Source organism: Spea bombifrons, chromosome 8 (assembly GCF_027358695.1).
Source record: "Spea bombifrons isolate aSpeBom1 chromosome 8, aSpeBom1.2.pri, whole genome shotgun sequence".
Lineage (NCBI taxonomy): Eukaryota > Metazoa > Chordata > Amphibia > Anura > Pelobatidae > Spea > Spea bombifrons.
The window spans coordinates 10,512,139-10,525,554 of record NC_071094.1 but is presented as its reverse complement, the minus strand read 5'-3'; the positions used below and the strand labels follow the sequence as shown (position 1 = coordinate 10,525,554).

Genomic DNA, 13,416 nt, shown 5'->3' with positions numbered 1-13,416 from the left:
CAGCAAGCTCCTACATTTCACAATTCATCAAAACAACATGTTTCTACTTAAACTTATTATGTTCCAAGCAAATTCTACTTGAGCACTTATCTTATGTCCTTGTGATCACAGACGCATTATGTTGGTCATGTAGTTGATGAGCAATCTACATGCACATACATCAGCCATTAGAAATGCATACATACCCACCCAATTTTACATTACTTTTCAATAAATAACACTAATGATACACCGGCTGTATAGTCACTTTCTAGTTCAAGCCACTTTGGATAGTTATTATTTATTCAAACAAACTTGTAAGGCTTTGCAGTCAGAAAACATTGTATGGATCAACAAAACAACAAATCACCCAGCCAATACATACTGCAAATCCTATAAATGACATTCAAAAACACTTCTCTCAGGTATAAGTATTGGAGATTCAGTCACATCATATGGCCATATATTGCTTAACCCACCACTATGTGAAAGTGCCCCAATTGTAGAGAATCCAATCCAATCTGAATATAGCTGTATTGATTAGAAGGGAGATAAATCAGCAGTACTGCACCCACCGAGGCTCTCCTGCAATTTAAAGCCATCTCTGGACACCATTGATGAGGCACATTGATGTGCGATAGGAGGAAGGGTAACCCAGAAGTCCGGGCGTCAAGACATAAACATATAAATTTGGGGTGATGATTAAACCACCAAACTCTACATAACAAAACATGAAGTCAGCGCACACCCAGCAGATATATACCGCAAAATCTTTTAATGGTGTTTATGCCAGAAATATGTGTTTTAAATGGCATTTATGGGATTTGCAGCATGTATCTACTTGCCGTGCATTTTTATGTATACATGGTCAGTTTACTGACACCCTGAAATCTGTATGTGTATGCTGGTGTGACTCCCAATAAGTTAGGGGAAGACTAGCGAGGGTAAATAGTAGCATTTCCCATCCGGGTTGCCTTGTGTTGAGGATTTTTTTCCCACCAGCATTTCATGTGTGTTTATTGTAATTCCAAATGTAGTCATTGGTTGTCTAGCGTTACAAGGACATTAGCATTTACTCCATTACTGGATCCTCTGGGTTAGGGGTTTACTCCGTTCCTCATGGACTGCTAAAAGGCCACAATGTTTGGATAACCCAGCTTGGGTACATAAATCTAAAAAGAACCAATAAATTACTTGTTTTCAGGCAAGAATATACAGAATCCCTAACTTGTTTGTAGCCCTTAAGGACTGGAATCACACAGCTCTGTTCTGTCCTCCATCTGTGTGGCCCCTTATGCTGATTGTGTGACAGACAGGACTGTATAGCACACAATTTTTAAAAAAGAATGTTGAAATCAATGTATAAAAATAACTTTATTTGTCATAATTTTCACACATTGATTGATTTGTTAACTAAGAAACTGTGCATGTTTAATAACAATCACTTCAAAATACAGCTTTTACATCTCAGCGGCTTTTTTTACCTGTGAAAAATCTAAATGTAAAATTCATCTCAGGGACGGCTATGTTTTGGAAGCTCAAATAGTTATTTTAGATTCTTTTTTTGTCTTCTTGTTTCCAGTTATAAGTACACCTTTTACATGTCTATGAGTCCTGAGGTCTCAATTCTGCCCTCTGCATATTATTTATTTAAAGATATTTTTGTTGTTAACATGCATGTTCTCTCTGGAGACAAGCGGACTGCAAAACTCAGCATCTCTGATGGTATACGCCATCCTGACTAAACCCCATTTACGTAGACGAAAAAACACATTAACCTGAATAACATGCACGCAAACTTCATAAGATTCCACCAATACTCCAAAGAATATATATACTGCTATATGAGGAGATACGTTTCAAGGATAGTATGTAGTAATTCATCTTTTAGACAGAAATGTCCTAAATTAAATATTTAAATAAAACATTTAAAAAAATTATAATTTAACAGATTTGCCTTTTTTAAAATAAGATCTCTAAATTTGCCAGGAACCTGCTAGACAAACTGTGTTTTCGGTGAACCAGGCTTTCACCTCCAAATTCTGCCCTAGTGGACCCTATCAGCACCTATTGATGCCAGCAGTGTGCTCGGGCTAAACAACCTTAAAGAGAGACAGAGCCAAATGGCTCTGCAGAGTATTTCACGTAGAAACAATCTGTGTCTAAAAAGCGTATTATATAAAACTGGAATCCATCTGTCCCTCTTTTGTTATCTGTTTTCTCCTCTTTATGAAGAGCTCAGAATGTTTGCTAGATATGAGAGGATCGCTGTGTTCTACAGCCCTCAAAGCCACAATAATGTGTGACTGCAAAACAAAAAACATATTAATAAATTCAATTAAAAAGGCATTATTATTATTACTTTCATTGCCATACTAAATTACATAAATAGCTATGGATAGATCACAAACTCAAAAAAATTTTGAGTAAACTCCCTATCCCCTGGCCACACCGCCTAAAACAAGTCTTCTCTTTGAGTATTTGAAATGTTGTACAGAGGTACAGGAGGACTAAATACATTTTTCTGCAAGCAAGAATTATATAAACAAATCGACACATTCATAACGTTGCTAATATGATCATATAGTCACACAGTCTGACCGTATATTTTGCAGTGTCACGTATGTGAAGATTGGCATTTAGCATCGTTTAACAAGGTCTTCATTTGTCCATCAACTGAGCCTACGTAATTTGCACACATACTCCACTGCTACCCCAGCAGAAATAGAAAGACATTTTTTGTTACTGGCCTCAGCAAGTAGTTAATAGCATGAGAATGAAAACTTTTTCAGGGACCACAGCTCTCTGTACATGAGGAAAAAGGATGTGGACACCTGACCATCATACCTATATGAGCTTGTTGGACATCCCATTCCAAAGCCATGGGCCTTTACATGGAGTTGCTCCCCTTTGCAGCTACATATAACAACCTCCAAAGCTTTCCACAAGATTTTGGAGTGCGTCTTAGTCCGCGTTCTAGTTAATCCCAAAGGTGTTTAATGAGGTTGTGGTCAGACCTCTTTGCAGGCCGCTGGAATTCTTCCACACCCATCAAACCATGTCTTTATGGACCATGCATTATCCAGAGGTGATGTGCTTTACACCACTCCAGCCGATGCTTGGCATTGCTCATCTTTGGCTTGTGTGCAGCGGCTCAGTCATGGAGATTCATTTTGTGAAGCTCCTGGCACACAGTGCTTGTGCTGATGTTGCTTCTAGAGGCAGTTAGGAACTCTGTAGTGAGTGATGCTACAGAGGAGAGGCCATTTTTATGAGCTACATGCGTCAGCCAGGAAGCTGTTGTTACTCCTAGATGTGTCCACCTCACAATAATAGCACTTACAGTGGACTGTGGCAGATCTAGCACGGGCAGACATTTCACAAACGGATTTGTGGTTTTTCATTTTGACCCATTCTACTGCCAATGTTTGTCTATGGAGATGGCTGTCTATGTGCTTGATTTTATACACCTGTTAGAAATGGATGTGGCTGAAACACCTAACCTCAATAATTAGGGGGGACATTTTTGGTCATATAGTGGTAGATGACAGTTGTCACATTGTGGCTTCCTGTTTATATTAAAAAACCTTTCCTTTATGGAGGGTTAAATATTAACTTAAATTTCTAGTGAATTGACTTGGATGAAATAACTTAATGCATCAGGCTTCTATTTTCATTGTACATATATGTAGTAACAAATTCTAATAGTAGTACTGTTTTGGCTCCCTCAATTAGCAAATCAGAGGTGGAAGTATCTACAGGTCATACTCAGAGTATGAGTAAGGGTAAGCCTAGCAGCCCAGATTATCAGTTTCCTTACCTCACTGATACTATGACATCATACCATCTTTAATAACAAATAGCAGATCATTTGGATGTCTTCACAAATCTTGTGCATCTTTATGGTTCTGGAATGAGGTGGGGGCAGATATGGGGCATTTCCCAACACTCTGGCCAAACCTGGGATGTGCGGTCGCTCTATCTCTTGTCAGTGTACTTCAGGAGAGTTGCCCCCATATTCTCTTTATTCCCTCTCTCCTAGTTTAACTTTTTTTCGTGTGACTTATCCTTTCTTGTTCTCGCTTGAAATAAGTCACTTATTAGATTTTTACCTTGTAGACAAATAGATCATAGGCAGCTGAAGCAGCAGCATATTAATTATATCTACATAACTCCCTCCTCCCTCCGCGCTGCTTCTCTGCAAAGCGTCTCTTCTGCCTGATCTCGCTGCCCCGTTTTTCTCTATTACTGTGACCCTAATCATTGCTCTTTGCACTTTTCCCTTTAAAGCAAATCCCTCATTTAATTTGTCTGTGACCCTCTCTTACTGCGCTCTCCATTGTCCTTTACTTTAAAAAACTATATTAAGAAGACAGCTGCTCTCTTTTCGGTCCTTTAAAATAGTGTTTTCTTTCAAAAAGACTGTAGGCTACGTTATATACGTTAAATACAGAAATTGGGTTTCCAAAACTGAAAGACGTTGCTGAGATGTCTCTCCTGCCGTTACAGTGAGACTCAACATACATGAGACATGTTACTTAGTATCTGATTTCAATGACAGCTTGGTTGGCATAGAAGGGTCATGAAATCCTGATTTTAATCATATAATAATCAAGTTATAGTAGAGAGGTACAGATGTTCGCGTGTTCTATAAAGCCATGTTATGGTTGATGCAACAACGTTTTTTTCTCCTTCAGTGGGGTAATGAATATTTTACATATATTAGGTAACAGCATTGTGTGTATACACTGTATAACATTATAATTGTATATATATATACTAACACACACAATGACTCACAATGAGGCACAAATCCATATAGCTCACCCTTTCCGTAATACCCTTACTCGATGATGCAGGAGAAAAAACAACCAACCCTTTTCTTTCAGAAAATATGTTAAATTCCTTTGTACTTCATTAAGTAGTATGTATGTAGCGCCGTCCACCACCACTGTTGTGTGGCTCCCCTGGTACATGTTAATTTGTCTCTGGCACTGCCCCGTGATCGGGAAAAGCCTAATACCTTATGATGCCATCCGGCTTGCGTTAACCAGCCCTGGCGCATGGGAGAGATAGGTCTCAGGCAGGTTAGTGTGCCACGCAGACAGAGCGGCTATAATGACAGAATATATCATTCTGCAGAACAGGTTATCGTAATGAAACTAAAATAAACAAGCTGTTAAATGAGCCCATAAAGAAGACCGCAATTTGCAGATGGTGGTACGTGGAGAAGGAGCTGAGTGCTTAAACTCGCAACATATGTAATGACCAAAGAAGACACAGTTTTGGTTTGAAAAGCAAGGAAACTTGACATTGTACAACGCACCCTCTTTTAGTCAGGATTTATTAGGAGATAAAAATGCTGTTTACTCTAAATTTGGAAAAACCTAGATAATAAGCCACAGGTTACGCAAATGACGTGGAGAACGTGAAACTTTGATTTAGTCCAATAAGGTGACGTCTTGACATCTATATATAACTCGGTACAGACTGCAGAAAGTGACATTATTACTATTATTATTAGTTTTATGTTTATTTCTCCTAGCAGAGCCATGGATGTGGTAGAAAAAAAAGGAGCAGGGGGGTTTGGGTCAACATTTGGAATATATACACCATATATAACAAATCTAACACAGTAATACAGCTACATCTACAATGCAAGATAGCAGATTTTAACACAAGCCTTCCTATAGCTTATGAGTTTAGGCGCCAACATTACCTTTTTATGATCCAGGAAAGAATGCATCCATTAAGATCCATAAAAATAATGGCTCTTGGGATTTGTCCATCCCTGGTTTATTCTAAATGGCTAATAACATCATTTTATTTCATCCGTCCATCCCTGGTTTATTCTAAATAGCTGGCAGCTTCATCCAGGAAACATTTTTATCTCTTACTTTCCTTTCTTTCTCTTATTTGTGTTCCCCTGTGACTGGTAGGTTAACTATCCCTTATGTGTTTAATTGACATTTTTTATTGATGTGTTGTTTCTTCAATTAATTCCCCTATTAAAAAATATTAAACGTACACTCAGGCACCAGTTTTATTTCTCATGGGTTTCACTGAGAAATGGTGCTGTGGAACTTAGCCAATGGTTGGATCCTGATGCCAATGGTTGAAAGGATGAATCCAACCAAAGTAGAAGCACCAGGTTGTGTGCATGCCTATATATATATATATATATATATATATATATATATATAATTGTTTCAAAGGTAAATAGATATCAGTTCTGTTTATTAAATCAGCGTTCCACTTAGACTTTTAAAAGTCTAAGTGGCTAGACTGAACCCATACTCCTTTTGCAGTACCTGCAGCATATGCCTGCTATTTATCTATGAAACAGAATTAAAGGTTAGCATGGAATTATGCACCTGTAAATTTATCGTTGAATATGTCAGTCAAAGCACACAAACCTTCTCAGCTATGTATATTTACTGATGGATTTGGAGTGTCAGCTCAATACAGCATCATATGTCATGTATGTTGGTTCATTCATTTCCAATCCATACACTTAAGTACTGTTTGATGCTTGCAGTGGTTTTGGACATCCGCTCCATTAGTACCAGTGTACCAGTGTAGCAGTGTGTGTGTGTGTGTGTGTGTGTGTGTGTGTGTGTGTGTGTGTGTGTGTGTGTGTGTGTGTGTGTGTCGGGTATTCTTTAAGACTGCTGCCTTTCACTGCATAATGCAGCCATCTCTGATTCCAGACCATGGCCCTCTATATATATCTGTGATGTGTCCCCTGCATTCATCTGCTCAGCGTGGTCATGCTCTCTTGTGGAAGCTGTGCCGTATCGAGCTCCCTGCATTCACATAATCTGCCTCTTCATGCAGTAGGTGCTTTTATGCCTGTTGCTGCAGATTGTTTCGGTTAGGAAAGCGTTACTGTGCAGATGGGGGAGGGCGGCGGAGCTGAATAGAAGCGCGCGACAGGCTGCAGTTTCCATGGTAATGGCGTGAATGAGTGAACATGAAAATCAGCCGCAGACCTTCGCTGCAGGAGAGGGGGAGGTGGAAAGAAGGGTGCTCCTGTGTTGGGAGGGGGTGGGGAATGGTATAAAAGGGGCTTCGGTGTGAAGAAGAGAGGGGAAGGATGGAGGGCTTGTTTTCTCCATCTCCCTTCGTATCCTGCATCACTTTGAATATTAGTCTATGTAGCTTTTCCCCCTTTCCCTGACAGTGCCTTCGTCCTTCCTTGCTGCGTCTGCAGTCTCTGGTTTTCCATATCTGTCTTTATCATCCTTCTGACGTGTACCCTTATCCTTTACTGCTAACCATTTTCTAGGTTATTTGCTTCCACTATTTAATGACATTCTTCACCATTTTGGTTCTTACATTCCCATCCACACTTCTTGCTGCTCTCCTCATTTTCTTTTGCTTCTTTCTGTAGCCGTTCTACTAAGTTTTTTCTGTTCTTCTTAAATGCAGTGAGATGATTTAGATTTGTACAGGATTGGTGATCAATAATCTAAGTACAGGGACCTGAAAAAGGTTTGATGTTTTTAGGGAGGTCCGTATATAGTCAGCCTACATGGGCTAAAAGTTTCTAACCTCAGATTCTGTATTTGTCTTTAACTCATGCTCTCCTGTAGTCCGGTACTATAAAGTATCTACTGTTCCCGGTTCCCTGTCCATAGCTTTCCTGATCAATGTTTATACTTCCAAACTGTCTTCTCATCTATACTTCTCTGTCACCAAGTCCCAAATTCACTGCCCTGGGCTTCTCTTTCCGTTTGGTCGTCTCTGCCTCGTTTTCTCTTCTTACTCCTCCCACTTCTGCTTTACTTGCCTTTTTTTCTTTACCAAACACTTTTCTCCGTTTTAACCCTTTGAAATTTTTCTCCTCTCACCTGTTTCTCTCTTCACTCCTAACCTTTTGTGTCTAGCAGCTCCATTTGTGTCTGGCGCTGTTTTCCTTTCTGTCTGGAATTTGGTGTCTAGTGCTTCCATCTCTGGATTTATGTCTCTCTTTCCTGGAACTAACCCCATCTCCTCTGTCTTTAGCATTCCAACACTCTGTGTTTCCTTGCTTCACCTCTTATGTTTTCCCTGCTTTGAATTCCTGACCTTTGTCTTATACTTTGACAAGTCCCTGATCTCCCATTCTGTTCTCTGTCATTCATTTTTTTGTTTGTGTCATTCTATAACCACCTGTCTCATTCTAACTCAAATGCTCCAGCCACAACCTCTGTGTGATAGCTACTGACTGTGGACATGTATTGGTGCCCTGTGTGAATTCAGTGTTGCCTAGTTTAGGCAGTTTATACTTCTATACCTTTTGCTTCCATACCTTCTACACATGACCTTGCTGTGCTTTTCTACCATCCCTACTCATTCCCTAGTCATTTTGCCTTTTCTTCTCCTCATCTTACTTCACTATCTCACTTACTTTCTGCCATTCTTTTCTTTTCATATCACTTAATCCACGCATTTTCCGGCCATACTCTTTCCCTTCTTATTTCTGTTTCTATGTTTTCTATTCTTCCATTTTCTGCTGTGCTCCCTATTTCACAATCTGCCTTCTCTACTTTGCTTTGATCGTTCCTTCTCATTTCTCATCACCCCCACCTCCTACACATTCATCCTTGCTTTAACACTCCTGTTTTCCTTGCCTCACATCCTTCCTTTTCTTTGCTCCTCCTTTCTTTCCTCGCATACTTCATTCCTCTATCTTGCACCCTGCTGATCCCACTTGTATCTTTATTCGCCTTTTACCTGTCATTCTTTATGCATTTCTCTTAATTTTCATTCCTTTTCGCTTCATTCCAGCACCCTGTCTACCTTCGTTTCCCTCATGGTCCCTGTACCTTACTGCCTTGTTTTCCACTCCTCTTGCCGTGCCGTGCTGCCCATTTTCCCTCTCCTTCCCTCTCCGTGTCTAGCTCAACATCCATTTACATTCTGCTGTTGTGTCTCCTCTGTCACCATCTTAAAGTGACAGAGCTTCCAGCCCTGGGGGAGGGGTGTGTGTCTGTTGCCTGCATATATTAATGTGTTCAGAGACAAGTGGTGTAGAAATAAAAAAAATCCACGTATTACAGCTAGATTAAAAAAATACTTCAGAACATGTGTTAAAGTCAGCATGGATCGGTTAACCCTTTCATCGTGATCATAGAGGAGGATTGGTATTCAGGAAAAAAATTGGCATGGAGAATAGAGACATAAATGAATGTAAAACTTGGAATGAATTGCAACCCCATGAAGCTGTTTACAAAATATTAGAGAGGGAAACAGGGCAATTATGTGTTACCTGTTGGGGAAAAAAGCGGAGGTGTGGAGGAGTGAAAAATAGTCCTTTGCGTTTCACTAGCTCCCCCCATAGTGAGTGCCAGACTGAATGCGGGATGCTGGGGATTAGGCCATGTGCAGCCCGGGATGTAGTCTGTCACGTGGTAGGCATGTAGGACTTTGTGTTTATAGAGGTGAATTCACAGCAAGAAGAGGAAGACTTTCACAAAAGGGGAATTCTTTCTGAATTTATATAGAAAAGAAAGAGGGGGCCGGCGGTTAATGAAAAGGAAGCAGTGCGGTTCAGCAGTAGACTATTACTGTCATGTCACAGCTGATCCGGTGAGCTCTTGTTCTGAAATGCGAAGCATTTTTTCATGCAATTTACAAAAGTTTGTACGAAAAACACCGATATCACACGTGAAAATAAGCAGGGAAACAAAATTCCAAGAAAATAACCGTCTCATAAACTGTCTATGGGCATTGTCTAAGTACTCAGATGTCTTAAAATTCTAATCTTATAATTTTACTGCAGGCAGAGAAAGAGACAGTTTAGGGTTTAACTAGGTTACTTAAATAAGTGCGTATTCAGTTTATGAAAATAAATTGCACAGGATTGAGCTTGGCAGGTGACCCTAAAGTTACTTTGAGACAGAAGTATGTTATAAAGGATATCATCCATATCCAGGGTACAAATAAGTATCCAGTGGATTTGAGTGTAAATGACCTTTCTGATTATCATTGATTTACCTCCTATAGTTATTGCTAAGTGTACATCAGTTTTGTTAGTACATAGTATGTAAGGACTGTTTATTTCTGGGATTTATCAGAAACTCAAATAATACTTTCTTGGATGTTGTACCAACTCTCTACCCCAATAAAAGTACTGCTTCATCTAAAAAATGCTAATATATGTAAGCTCCAGAGGTCTGTATGAACATTAATCTGCTCTGTGTTATGGTCATCAGCAGGGAGCTGATTAGATCGACATTAACTCACTACCTGGTGCTATCACCAGGAAGCTAAGGTTACAGAAAAGACAAAAAATAATGATATAGATTAAAAATAACATTGGGCAAAGAGCTATCCCACTCCACTTCCTAACTTAAATGAGCAATTCATTAGGCTTGGTGGGCAAGACAACAACAGCCAAAATAGCTGCTCAGTAGTGATTTTTTTTGTTGATTGATAGACAGGAAAAAAAACAAACATGAATGTACCACAGACGAGATTTTTTTCACTTTCATCAATTTTATCGTAGCACAATTTGCCACAGCACAAACGAGAGATAAATACGTAGACAAAACTTATGTTAAGGCGGCTGAACCAGGAAACTGGGGGCTAAGGACAAGGGCCGTGATCTTATTAAAAATAACCCATATCCTACAGCTACCAAGATGGACAAAAACTAAAGACATATTACTTGAATCTGATTAGGATGTGATTATGACCATCTCTCTATCCCTTCTCTCTCTCTGCAGGTCCTGTTAGCCTTGGCTGGGCTCTCTGTCTTGCCTGTCTGCCTTGGCCTCTGTTGTTTGATGAACAGAATGTGACCAGCGTGTCCTGAAGTAGGGGATTCTGCATTTCTGCTGACTCTAGTGGTGATTGTGTCCTGAATGCTAGAGCTGTACTGTTCGTACCATGCATGTGGCGGGGCTCAGTGTGGCCCCCGGGAAGCTGAGTCTGGCCCTGTGGCTTCTGAGCATCGCTTCCCGTGTACTCTCCTCTCATGCACAGGTGTATTCTCAGACTGTGAACACACACTTCGGCAAGCTGCGTGGCACACGTGTGCCTTTGCCCAACGAAATCCTGGGCCCTGTAGATCAATATCTCGGGGTGCCTTATGCTGCACCCCCTGTTGGGGAAAAACGTTTCCTTCCTCCAGAGCCTCCCCCCTCATGGTCCGGCATAAGAAACGCTACCCACTTTTCACCCGTGTGCCCACAGAACATACAGAATGCAGTACCAGATATAATGATGCCGGTCTGGTTCACATCAAACCTGGACACTGTAACAGGCTACCTCCAAGAGCAGAGTGAGGACTGTCTGTACCTCAACATCTATGTACCTACTGAAGATGGTGAGTAAAGAGGGGTACGGTAAGAACCTCTCACAAATCCTGGGCTTGTACTTGGGCTGTGTGTTGTCTCTCCTGTATTATGATGTCCGCAGCATGGAGGGAGGGTATGTGCCTGCTGCATGTTGTGTGTCAGCAACAAGGGATGCTATATGCAAACCAAGTCTTCAGCACTGTCTTTCTCCAACCCTCCCTTAGTTTGTGAATCTTCTTTCTCGAACCAAATCTGTCTTTCTATCTCCTCAGCCATGTGGCCTCCGTTCCTGTCTGTCTCCTATTCTACCTCCCACTCCCATTTTCAGAAACCACTCGCGATGTTGAGCTCAGTAGTATGTTCCCCGGAATTGGTATTGATTGCCCATGTAGTAATCACAGGTGTTAGCCTATACCCCCATGACTCCCATGACTCTTCTCCTTATGTCTTTTGGTTCTAGTTGCCCCATGAGTCATACTGCCAGGTGTTCTAGTTGATTTTTTTTTTTTACCGTTCTTAATATTGGTCTTCTCCTGATGATTTAATACTTTACCATCATTAGATGATTGATGTCATTTTTTATTCTAAATTGACACAAACAGCCAATCTGATTGAGATATTTTCCACCCATTCCTTCTGAGCCCCCCACATATCATTTACTTTATTTTCTCATTTTTATCAGGGCATTGTTTTTTTGTGCACTTTTATTCCTACTCTCTCTGATGCATTGCCTTGGCAGCCTTGACTCTTCGTTGTGTCATCATTTTACATTTCACAAACCAACCCTTTTTAATTGTTCGTTTTTTGCTAGTGGTCCATCCCAACTGTCTCCATCCCTACACTACTATATTTGCAAATGATTTGGATTACTTTTCTTTGAATCCCTTATACGCCCTGGACTCAGTAGTGATCTCATACTTTGCTTCATTTGCCCTCCACCTCATTTTTAGATTACATCCATGCCATTTTTTCCCTTGCTAATCCTTTTCAGTTTTGGCTTCCCATTACTTTATCTCCTTGTGTTTCTGTCTCACTCCCAATGTTAGATTTTGTCTTTGAACTGCAAAGTTTAGCAAAGCAACAGCTATTGGGCAATTTCACAATCAATTTGAGTGCCTAGTAAAACCAGTATTCTCCAGGGGGAGGCTTTGTGGTGGACATTTCATTTAATTCCCCCATAGGCACCAATGTCATGAGCAAATATCCATGGTATTCACAGAGCTTCTGGGAAACTAACAGCGAAGATTGAATTAGTCCTGTCAGAGTCCTTTGGAACCTCAGAACTTTAGATAGACCAAGCTGGCCATATAAAGGAATATAGACTACCCAGAGATGAAAATTGTGTTAAAAAATTATCTCTGGGCTATCCTTGACAAAAACCATACCTTTGTGAAGACTCCTCTCTCTTATTTAGTGACTCCTTTGCCCGCATTCTACCTCTTCTTTTCCATAATATGCTTCCTATATAAATTTTATGAATTGTTCTACTATCCAACTGTTGCATTTCTCTTCACTCTGCCTGTTGTTCAGCCTTTCTACTCCATGTTTGATTTGGAAGTCATAATCCACGTTGCATAAGTTGTCCTCTGTTTCCATTGAGTCTGTCCCTATCTCAACACTTTCTCATGTTTTGTTTGACCCATGTTCACTTGCATCATATTCATTAGCCAGTCTCACTTTGTTTTGTTTATTCTAATCACCTATTCTCATATATTTGCACTCTTCACCATGAATTGCCTTTTCAGATGTTCTCCTTTTGGTGCTCCCTTAGGCTTTAATGATGTCCACTTAATTCCGTCTGCTCTAGTCAAGAGTCCCTCCTTTTCCTTTTTAAGTACCATTACTTTTACATGGCCTTCATTTTTCATCCTACTTTATTTTAGCTATTCTTATTGGTGTAATGTACATCCCTCCTCTGCACCTGCTTTGATTGGCCTCTACCCCCTCCTGCTACTGTCAATTAACTCCATAGTTACCTGCTTCATTTGCTTACTTGTTAAGCAGTGTTTATCCTGCTTTGGTAATTTAATCATTATTCTTTCTGTTCTGTCCCTTTACGTATATTATGTCTGCTTCAACTTTATCTGTTGTCATCCCTGTATTGACCCTTTTTTCCAACCTCCCTCCCCTTACTTGCTGCTGATGACCTCCA

At 40.3% G+C, this 13,416-nt stretch overlaps 1 protein-coding gene across 2 annotated transcripts in view; it reads left to right on the top strand.

Moving 5' to 3' along the window:
• NLGN3 (neuroligin 3) overlaps window positions 1-13,416 on the top strand; it is a 42,141-nt gene that overhangs the window by 18,268 nt on the left and 10,457 nt on the right. For both annotated transcript variants that reach the window (XM_053472789.1, XM_053472790.1), the window contains exon 2: window positions 10,692-11,293. In XM_053472789.1, coding sequence (XP_053328764.1) covers window positions 10,855-11,293 — 439 coding nt within the window. In that variant the 5' untranslated portion in view covers window positions 10,692-10,854. The remainder of the gene's footprint in view (window positions 1-10,691; window positions 11,294-13,416) is intronic.